Source organism: Bidens hawaiensis, unplaced genomic scaffold (assembly GCF_021521415.1).
Source record: "Bidens hawaiensis isolate Kalapana, Puna unplaced genomic scaffold, B.hawaiensis_p1.1 tig00004733_1, whole genome shotgun sequence".
NCBI lineage: Eukaryota > Viridiplantae > Streptophyta > Magnoliopsida > Asterales > Asteraceae > Bidens > Bidens hawaiensis.
The window spans coordinates 337,052-348,667 of record NW_027491292.1 but is presented as its reverse complement, the minus strand read 5'-3'; the positions used below and the strand labels follow the sequence as shown (position 1 = coordinate 348,667).

Below are 11,616 nucleotides of genomic sequence, written 5' to 3'. Positions count from 1 at the left end.
CAAAAAATTATATATAAAATCTTTCTATTCACACCCCCCCCTCCCAAAAAAGCCTCCTTTCTATACTCAGAACTGTACCCGAAATGCTTGGAAAATGCCAAAGCCATTTTGGTGTTGGGGCGGTTTCTGTTGATGTGGTTTGGAAAACGCGTAAGTTATTTTTCCACTACGTATGCTCTAAAGGCATCTGTAGTAGGGACGTTTCACACGTTTTTTTTGTTTTAAATTTCCAAATATCATTATGTTATATAGTTGTTTTTGGCGAATTTTGGCCAACACGTTTCTCTCACGATGACATTTGGGGTAAAATAGTTGGTCAATGGACCAATCATATTTCTTCCTTCTTGTTAATTTATTTTTGTTTAATTAACAGGAGCATTTACATGCATCCCTCTTTTAAGTCCATTAATTATATATTTCTCGAACTTAAAAAATCAATTAGGTCATGGGGTATATACATTCATGCCCTTAACTCCATGTAGGCATCCCATCGTATTTTTTTTTACCCCATTTTACTCCACCTCATCCTAAGGAAATTGTTTAACCCTTCTTTACCTCTCTTTATTTAATGTAAAATTAATTCTTAAATTATTGTGTGTGTGTATATAGGAGATTCTAAAGCTCATTAACATTTTAACCCACATTACATTTAACGCCACTTAATCTATGAATGGAGTGGTATATCACTCGTTAGCCTTTGCCAACCCAGTTTTAACGCCCTAGGCTATATTTCCTTCTTTAAAAACGATTAATAAACAAATCCATTAAATCGATACAAATGTATTAGGAAGTAAAAGATACGTAACTGATTTGTTGGTTTGGAAATATATAATTAATGGTTTTTAAGAAGTGGAAATTATATAATTAATTTTTTAAGTTGATGAAATATGTCATTAGTGGTATAAAAATCCCTAATTAATGTATCAAGATTCGAATATTAGATCACGTGACATACCTTCATGCCCCTTAACTTCACGTAGGTGTCATAACTTACTTTACCCTTTTTACTCCATCTCACCTAAAGTAAAAACGATTTAATCCCGCTTAACCCCCTCACTATGAAGTGAGTGGTTTCCCACTCGTTAACATTTTAACTCATCTTGCTTTTAACACTCCTTAATCCATTAAGTGAGTGGTTAACCGAACCGACTTGAAAATGATTACGTAGAAACCGATTTGGAACTGATTGAAACCGTAGATTCAAAACCGGTTTGTAATTTTCTCCACAAAAAATGGTTCCAAACCGTTTAACCGAACCAAAACCGTGCAAAACCTGAACCAAAACCTATAATAACCTGGTCAAAAAACCTGTTTCAATCCGAACCGGAACTAATTTTAACTTTTGTTAATCAAACTAAACCGGTATTGAGTTTTAAACCGATCATAACGAATATATATTTTTTAAAACCCACTTTGTAATTTATTGTATAAAAATAAAAAAAAATAACAAAGGATTAAAAAGTCACCAATCCACCTGCCAACTCATTAAATATTCTAAAACAACCCCACCACCACTTCCATTCCCATTCAGTCACCATCTCCTCCCTCCGTCAATCTCGCCGTTACTCCAAACACCCCAAATCCCCAAACCCCATAATATTATTCCAACACAACTCACCTTCTCCTCCGTCAAATCCAAACCTCCGTCACCGTCATGTTTCCGTCCACCGTCGTCACTCTCATCCTCCTCACATCCTTCATCCTCCCGTCATCCTCCTTCCTCTACGGTAACGCCGTCACTCTCTCCGTCCATAACAACCTATTAATATTAACCGCACGCACTAACTTCACCTTTAACTGTGTGTTGTTTTGTAACAGACACGGCGTACCACATTGACTGCGGCAGCTCAGCCACTGCCACTGATAGCTTCAACATCACGTGGCTTTCCGACCGGTTCGCGTCCGCCGGCTCGACCGGCATCGTCTCTGAACCGCTTAACTTCCAGTCGTTCCATGAAAAAACGGTACGGATCGTTTGGTTTATTCGGTTAATTAATTAAATACATGGAATGGAGATGTAAAGCTTAGAAATATATATAAAAATTATGAATGGTTTGGATCAGATTGGATCGGTTAATTTCGGTTATGGTTGTAAAAATCCCGACTAGGTGCCCACCCGAGTGATTAATTTTGGGCTAGTTGGCCAGTTAATCGGTTAATGGTCAAATCCGGCCAAAATCGGGATTATTGGGACTTAATCAGCGAGGTTTTAGTCAAAATCAGTGATTTTTAGCAAGATTCCAGCCAATTTCCGACCAGAATGTGTATGTGTGTATATTAAACTGAAAATTACATATAAAAATATGCGTGTGTGTATATATATGAAACTGAAATTATACATTAAAGTTTGATTCGATTAATCTTGATTAATTGCTTGTTCCCACCACCTGACTAGCGACTACTACAACATTGCCTGTAACCGATTTTAGGTTGATTCAGTATTCTGTTGATTTTGATTTGGTTTTGTTGGTTTTCTGTTAATTTCGATTCAGTTTCTTTGGTTTTTGGTTAATTTCGATTCAGTTTTGTCAGTTTTCGGTTAATTATGATTCGGTTCCGTTAACCGAGGGTACAAAAATACTCGATAACTGATTTTTGGTTAATTTTGTTTTCGGTTAATTTTGATTCAGTTTATTTGGTTTTCGGTTAATTTCGCTTTGGTTTCTTTGGTTTTTGGTTATTTTCGATTAGGTTTGGTTGGTTTTCGGTTAATTTTGATTGGTTAACTGATGGTAGAAAAAATACCCAATAACTGATTTTTGGTTACTTTTGATTTGGTTTTCGGTTAATATCGATTCATTTTCGTGGGTTTTTGGTTCGGTTAACGGTTCGGTTTTTGCTCACCTGCAGGTACGTTACTTTCCAATCTCCTCCGGTAAAAAGAACTGTTACACGTTCCCTGATATTCCAACAGGAAGATATTATTTACGCACTTTTACTGTTTACGATAACTACGACGGCAAATCTCACTCGCCGAGCTTTGATTTATCTGTCGAAGGCACCGTCGTGTTCTCGTGGCGGTCTCCGTGGCAGGAGGATCTTAGCCGGTTCGGTGCGTATTCAGATCTTATGTTTTTCACTTCAGACGGTGATGCTGATGTGTGTTTGTATAGTATCGCGACTGATCCGCCGGTTATCGGTTCGATCGAGCTGATTCGGATTGATCCGGCGTCGTATGACCCGGTTTTGACCGGTAATGACTCGTCAATTTTAGTAAATTACGGTAGATTGAGCAGCGGTGATACCGAGTGGGGGCCAGGGTTTAGTAATGACACGGATGAGTTCGGTCGAGCGTGGCAGGCGGACGAGAAGTTTCGGTCGGTTAATACGATAGGGATTCAGGCGGTTACCGCGGTTAGAAATGTGATTAATGCAGGTGTGAGTCCTAACTATTTTCCGGAAAAGTTGTATAAATCTGCGGTAACGCTAACTGGGAAAGGCAATTTGGAGTACAAGTTGCCAGTTGATGCGAAGCTGGATTATCTCGTGTGGCTGCACTTTGCGGAGATTGACGTTAGCGTGAACGACAAGGGGAAAAGAGTGTTTGATGTGGTTATAAATGATATAAATGTTACTAGAATCGATATATTTAAACAAGTTGGAGGCTTTGCAGCTTATGATTATCATTATGTTGCGAAGAATTTGAGCGCTGATTACTTGATTGTGCAACTTGTTCCTGTTGTCGGTTCGCCTTTAATTTGTGGGCTCGAGAATTATGCCATTGTTCCAGCCGATATCATGACGGTTCCTGCGCAAGGTATAATTAGTTACGGTAATCATTACATTTAGATTGTCAAGTTAAAACTATATATAGACAGTGTAGCTAACTGAATCCCTAAAGATTGGTTAAATAAATCAATTATCTGAATTGATTTATATACTAAAGTTAACCAACTATACAATCTTTATGAATTTATAGATACATTATTTACAAGGAAATAATATCAAAACAAATCTTCATGCATCATAGCTTTAATATCTGTAGTTCATTCTTTATCAAGGCAGTGACTTAGAATTACGTATAACTACATAATAATTTTATTTTATTTTTGTTTTTACCATGATTTTTTTTAAAAGAAATTACACCATAAAATTGAGCATAATTAAAAAAAATTACACCATAAAATCGAGCATTTTATTCTTTTTAACTTGAGTACCTTTTTTTAAAAAAAATCAACTTTTTGCCCATGAGCCACTGTTGTGCTCTCATGCCTTTTGGTTAACCGTGGATTTACTAAATCGTGTGTCGGTTCGGTTTTGTCGGTTATGGATATAATAAATATGAATAAGCAAAACCGACCGACTAATATCAGTTATAATAAAAGAAAATTCAAAACCGACCCATCGGTTATTGGTTAGCTTTGGTTAATCGGGCTATGCACACCCCTATTCACAACTTTCAGATATATTAATAAGCCCAGTCTCTTTTACAATCAACATGAAACTGATGATTCTTTGTAAATCATCTTAAAACTGTGATGATTCAGCTGCTGCTATGCAAGAATTAAAGGAATCGTTACGCGTTCCCGAGAGAATGGGTTGGAACGGTGATCCGTGTGCTCCTACTAGTTGGGTTGCATGGGAGGGGGTTACTTGCCATCAAGATGGATCTGCTCTTGTAATCTCTCGAATGTAAGTTATGCACATGTTCTATTTTAATGGAAAAGTGATTATTATTATTATTATTATTATTATGTATTTAATATATGTGGTTATGGTTACAGAGATCTTGGGAGTCAAGGGTTGAAAGGGTATATTAGTGATAAAGTTGCTCTTTTGACTAACTTGGTAAGCTTGTAAGTATCATCTGCCTGCTTTTTATTGTGTGTGTTTTGGCTCTTTTTATTTTCGGTTTATATTTATTTAAAGTTTGTTTTTAACTGCAGGAACTTAAGTTCTAACTCGTTAGGAGGTACTATACCTGTAGGGTTGGGCCAGCGTTCTCTTAAGAAACTGTAAGCATTTAAATTTCTAAATGATCTGAATGGTAATTAAATATTTTCTAATAAAGCTTGAGAATTTTATAAGAACACGCGAGAGTTCGTAAGAGTAATATGATAATTTAAATAAAATATAAGTATTTGGTCAATTCTCATTAAAAGAATATGGTGAAATTTTATTTACTAAAACAATTCTCTCACAAGTTTTCAATATTTGCATTATGCCTATAAATGAACCGAACGAACATGAACATGCATGTTCATGTTCGTTTGTTTATCGACCAAACAACTGAACATAAACAGTTAATCAAACGGGGTTTTCTTGTTCGTGTTCGTGTTCGTGTTCATTCTTTAAGAAAATGAACGTGTACATGTTCATTTGTTAACGGTATAAACAAACAGTTCACAAAGTGAACGGACATAAAGGAACGTTTATAATTGAACATAGATGAACGAATATAAACGAACATAACTGAATAAACCATAGTCACATGGATCGCTGTACGCTCCGGCACGGGAACGTGGTACGGGATCGCAATTCGCTAGGTCTCTAAAATTCGGTACGAAGGGGCGTAGGCTCATTTCGGGTCGCTCCGGTATGATGTACCATATAATGTGGTACGATGTACTAGTTAAAAAATGTTCCTAATTAATAATAAACTAAATTAATGCGAAATCAACTCTTTTTTTGAATTAATTAAATTTTTAACCATAGATAAATAAATGGTAGAATTAACAAATTAAATTTCAGGTTTCCTTTTTATGCAGAATCCAAATCCATAACCATAATTACAGCACCAATCAATTGAATTTTAGAAACTTCGTAACCTTCCAAATTCTTACTCCAAATTGGCGTTCCGGTTTCAACCGAAGCAGATTGTGGTTCGAATTGAATTGGTTAGCGATCCTAAAAGCATCCGGTACCATTGAATTGAAGATCCGGAACGTCAATTGAAGCAATTGAATCGCGATCCAAAGCGAACTCTGATCATGCTCGTACCGCGTTTGGGTACGCACGATCCAGATTGAAATTCGTGGCATTTTGAGCGATCCTTGTGACTATGGAATAAACACCAATTAAGAGTGAACACGAATATCAATCTATTGCGCCTAAAAAATTAATAAAACTACACTAATTTGTAACGGGTCTAACGATTTAAGTGAATAAATAAACGAACAAACTAACATGAACGAATGTAAACAAACGAACATGAATGAACATAAATAAACGAAGGAGACATGCGCTCATGTTCGTTTGTTAATGAAAAAAGTTCCGTTCATGTTCGTTTGTTTATTAATTAAACAAACTTCCCGCCAAACGGTTCAATAAACGTTTGGACTTCAGATATAATAAAGCTTGAGAATTTGGTCACATTTTGTTCTATTTTTAAATTATCTAAATAGTAATTAAATCTAATAAAGCTTGAGAATTTGGTCGCATTTCATGACAATATGCTTGAATTTGTAAAAGTTATCATCATCATCATCATCATCATCGTACTCAGTAAACACGAATATCAATCTATTGCGCCTAAAAAATTAATAAAACTACACTAATTTGTAACGGGTCTAACGATTTAAGTGAATACATAAACGAACAAACTAACATGAACGAATGTAAACAAACGAACATGAATGAACATAAATAAACGAAGGAGACATGCGCTCATGTTAGTTTGTTAATGAAAAAAAGTTCCGTTCATGTTCGTTTGTTTATTAATTAAACAAACTTCCCGCCAAACGGTTCAATAAACGTTTGGACTTCAGATATAATAAAGCTTGAGAATTTGGTCACATTTTGTTCTATTTTTAAATTATCTAAATAGTAATTAAATCTAATAAAGCTTGAGAATTTGGTCGCATTTCATGACAATATGCTTGAATTTGTAAAAGTTATCATCATCATCATCATCATCATCGTACTCAGTAAACACGAATATCAATCTATTGCGCCTAAAAAATTAATAAAACTACACTAATTTGTAACGGGTCTAACGATTTAAGTGAATACATAAACGAACAAACTAACATGAACGAATGTAAACAAACGAACATGAATGAACATAAATAAACGAAGGAGACATGCGCTCATGTTAGTTTGTTAATGAAAAAAAGTTCCGTTCATGTTCGTTTGTTTATTAATTAAACAAACTTCCCGCCAAACGGTTCACTAAACGTTTGGACTTCAGATATAATAAAGCTTGAGAATTTGGTCACATTTTGTTCTATTTTTAAATTATCTAAATAGTAATTAAATCTAATAAAGCTTGAGAATTTGGTCGCATTTAATGACAATATGCTTGAATTTGTAAAAGTTATCATCATCATCATCATCGTACTCAGTAAATCCCACCAATAGCAAAGCTATGGTAGGGTTTGAGGAGGGTAAGATGTAGACAACCTTACCTCTACTCAATAGGAATAGAGAGGCTGCTTCCAATGAGACCCCCGGCTCGATAGTGGCTTTGCATCAAGCCTTGGACATAAGGCACATAACACTCAACCATCAAGACCCCAGTCAATTGGTGCATGTACCCTTGTCTTTCGGCTATCAACGCCACCACATGATGCCTGATTAACCTTCTGCCACTTTTAACGCTATTTTCACGAAATTAGTAAAATAACGTCAAAATTAGTGCACTTTCACTTTTGCCCACCCAAGGGTCCACACATATATACTTTATATGCGCACACCGCAAGCAGGGCTATTTGTAAAAGTTATATAATAATTTAATTGAGTGTGAATATTTGGTCAAAGTTCACCTATAATTCGACAATTTTCACACAAGTTTCCTAACATTTTCATTGCTACAGGTTGCCAGTTTTTACGTTTTGATATTTGGGATGCTGTCTCACTGTTTTAACATATAAATGCAGGGATTTATCAAACAATCAGATTAAAGGGTCCATACCAGATACTTTAACTTCAAATCTACAACTTGTGTAAGCTTTGCTATATGCCTATATTCCTTAATCCACATTTACGTTTTGTTTCTTTGGGCAATGAACATCTTTCCAAAATCATCAAAATAATCTTCCATTCTTTTCTAGTCAATTATCGGGGGTTTTTTTTTAATAAATTTAAACATTGTTCTTAATAATGTAAAAGGTTATTAATATACGCTTTTATATTTAATCGCTTCTCAGAATCTTAAATGGTAACAAACTAGAGGGACAAGTGCCGGAGGAACTTTTCTCAATTGGTGTTCATGGTGGAGCTATCGAGTATGTCATAAATTTCATTCACTTCTTTTTTGTCATGATATTTCGGTCTTTGCTAGTCAATATTTTAACATTACTCAGAATTTAAGTTTACCATTTAGTGAGAAAATAAGTACTAGTGTAGTCTTAGTAGTTTATTCGAAATCCTAGTGGTCTTCAATTTTATGCAGTTCGCTGAAACCAGCACAAAGCACTTGATATAGGAGGGTAGAAGCAGATAAATCTATTCTAAGTCCTTTCATATGCTTATATAGTGAAATCACATGAATAATTGATAGAATATACGCATTACTTGAACTGAATCCCGATTAGAGACAAGAATATATGATTCCCTTTTAAGAACATTAATCATTTTTATAAGGATGCTTGACTTTTTATTCATTGTAATACGCCTTATATGGAAAATGACCTCACCAAGTTTCAAAATTTGATATATATGCTTATCTTTCTGAGGCACGTGCATCACGTACGTATGCGCACAACCAAATAAAGCTATGTTTACAACCCTAATTGTGACCCAGAACTACATGACTCACGCCTTTTTTCCTAATGCTGTTTACCTTGGCGCCTCGTGCTTTTTGAACCAAGGTTTAGAATGTCATGAACATAGTGAAAAAAGGAAAAAAAGGAATTCTTAATTTAAGCGCAAGTTTTATGTTAAATTATTTGTTATATTTATTTTATTTGTTTGTTTGTTTATACACAACAACAACCATACCCAGTATAAATCCCACCAATAGCATGTTTGTTTATACACGTATAGAACAATTTTATTATTTACCTTTTTCTATTATATTTAACAAATTATGTTTTTTTTGAGTTATATCAACGGTTTAATATAATTTTGTAACAATTTTTTTGTTTTCTACCCAACCCAATTTTTGCTGACCCACATTTTGCCCTATGTATTGAAAATTTTTGTAATCGCCACTGGCCGTCATACAAATCACGAAATCCGATGCTTTTCGATTCTTCAAATTCCAATTTTTGAATACTGAAAATTTTCGATATGGGTGGAAAATGTGGGCCGACAAAGATTGTGTTGGGTGGCAAAGCAACAAATGGTGACAAACTAATAATAAACCGTATTATAAACTCAAAAAACAAGGTTTGTTAAGTATAACCTGAAAAAAGGTACATCTTACAATTGTTCTCTACATGTATAAACAAACAAATATGATATATATAAACACATAACTCAGCATGGACATATAAATTAAAAGAAGTTTCAAAGCAATACAAAAGTGACCTAAAAAATTCTTTAAACGAAAACCGACTTTCAAAAGATCAATGTGTAGGCACTTGTTCGCGCATATTAAACAATTTTTACTACTTGCTACCATATGATTACTGAATTTAATATTTTATATTTACTTTTTTTTAACCCATTTGATTATTATTTTATTATACAGCCTTACTGATAACAAACGGTTATGTGGTGGACCTTCTTTGCCCGATTGCCCTTTATTATGGAAAAACGGGGGCCTGTCAAAAGTCGGTAAAATTGCAGTCGGGGTCTCGTGTGGTGTCGTGTTTTTACTGGCGTTGGTAATTACATTTGTATGTATAAGAAGACGGCGTAACGATTATGACTTCGGTCTACCTCAAGAGCTAATGTGTAAGTACATTTTATAGGACGAGTATTCCGTTATAATATTAGTTTTTGAAAATATCAGGGCTTAAACCGAACCGAAAACTGAAACTTCGGTTTTTGAGTTTTTGAACACCATTCAGTTTTGCCATTAGGGCTAGAAATTTTTGGGCCGAGAAAAATATCGGCCCAAAATAATAAATTTGGCCTAAATGTTTTTGTTAATAACATATTACATATAAATGATTTATTGATTATCATACATTTGGGCTAAAAGTTTGAGTTACACTATTTATTAAATTATTATAAATTACTGAAAAGTTCAAAATAAAAAATGAAAATCCACAAGTTTGAATCGTTTTTTTATTTTTCGGTTTTAATTACATGTAAAACCGAAACCAAACCGAAGATTCGATTTTCACGAAAACATAAACCAGATGATCAGTTATTGTTTTGGTTCAGTTATTTTGATTAAAGATCGGTTTTTTCGGTTTCATGCATACCCTTTTTACCACAACGGAACATGACAGAATATTAGTATATTATATAACTTAAAAAATAATAATTTTTTTATTTCAAGCCAGTTTTCTAGTTAAGTTTGAGATTGAGTTTTGGGTAATTGACATCGTAGCGGGTAATTTTTAATCCATAAAACTAGAGGCGCAAGTCTGAACTGGTTAATTAAAACGGACCTGAAAATGCTTATTAACGAATAAATGGTATTGTAGAATCCTGTTTGTTACCGATATAAACCATATGTTAGGGACCGGGTGGGGATTTCACATATGAATCGGTTAACCGAAACCGATTCACCAGTAATAGGTTAAGGTTAGTGTTTTATGAAGCTAGTTCCAATAGATTAATAAGGTCAATCGCTTATTAACCGAACCTAAGCGGATACGAGTAGTGTTTTTCACTAAAAAGCCGGTTAGGAAGCGTAACCGGTTATCGGCAATAACCGGTTTTGACTGTTTGACCAATAACTGGTTACGCTTCGCAACCCAATATTTTTCAAACCGGTTAACCGGTATTTGCACCTCTACCCAAACCATATACGGGTATGCCCGAGATCCTAATGGGTTCCTCGACGTGTCCAGACACACTTTGATAATCGCGTATAATATGTGTTTATCGCTCGAAAACACTTTAATAAATAGTTTCTTTTTGACATTTTTATTTCAGCTCTTGCTGCAAAGAGGAACAAATATCAGAGACAAAAGTCTTTAATGGCTCTTGAAATGGAGAGCCAACATGCCAAAGGGTTCATACCGAGCTACAACTAAAACTAACCGACACGTTTAGCCAAAGAACATGGTGCGGACCGGGTTAATTTATTGGTACAAAAGTAGACACGTCGGTTAACCGTCAACAACTTGAAAGATTAAACCAATTTGTCAATAGAACGCGGTGTATTATTTATCTTTGTTTTGGTATTTATATAAGCGATTTGCCAAATGCCGCTCGTGTATCATTGCTCAATTTTCGGCATTTGATGAATGTAGATTTGGAACTAAAGGTTGTTTAAATTGTTTTAACCATATATAGATAGATACACTGACGTCCTGCTTGCGGTGCGCGCATATAATGTATATATGTGTGAACCCTCGGGTGGGCAAAAGTAAAATTGCACTAATTTTGACGTTATTTTACTAATCTCGTGAAAATAACGTTAAAAGTGGCGGAAGGTTAATCAGGCATCATGTGGTGGCGTTGATAGCCGAAAGACAAGGGCACATGCACCGATCAGCCGGTGTCCCGATGATAGTGCTATGTGCCTTATGTCCAAGGCTTGATGCAAAACTACTATCGAGCCGGGGGTCTCACCGGAAGCAGCCTCTCTATCCCTATGGGATAGAGGTAAGG

General features: G+C 35.1%; 1 protein-coding gene across 1 annotated transcript; it reads left to right on the top strand.

Annotated features, from left to right (window-relative positions):
* The first annotated feature begins 1,645 nt into the window (after positions 1-1,645).
* On the top strand, positions 1,646-11,306 carry LOC143627764 (receptor-like protein 4). Its single transcript, XM_077097514.1, has 10 exons — positions 1,646-1,727; positions 1,819-1,964; positions 2,851-3,757; positions 4,488-4,632; positions 4,725-4,796; positions 4,887-4,955; positions 7,818-7,883; positions 8,088-8,165; positions 9,575-9,780; positions 10,936-11,306. Exons 1-10 carry the CDS (start codon positions 1,655-1,657, stop codon positions 11,034-11,036), a joined length of 1,863 nt encoding a protein of 620 aa, XP_076953629.1. The 5' UTR covers positions 1,646-1,654; the 3' UTR covers positions 11,037-11,306.
* Positions 11,307-11,616: the final 310 nt, after the last annotated feature.

Bases quoted from the DNA above. Each gene is read 5' to 3' on its own strand.
- LOC143627764 (XM_077097514.1), top strand. From the start codon at position 1,655: ATGTTTCCGTCCACCGTCGTCACTCTCATCCTCCTCACATCCTTCATC. The intron at 4,956-7,817 runs GTAAGCATTTAA...ATATAAATGCAG, and splicing joins CAGCGTTCTCTTAAGAAACT to GGATTTATCAAACAATCAGA. The intron at 9,781-10,935 runs GTAAGTACATTT...TTTTTATTTCAG, and splicing joins TCTACCTCAAGAGCTAATGT to CTCTTGCTGCAAAGAGGAAC.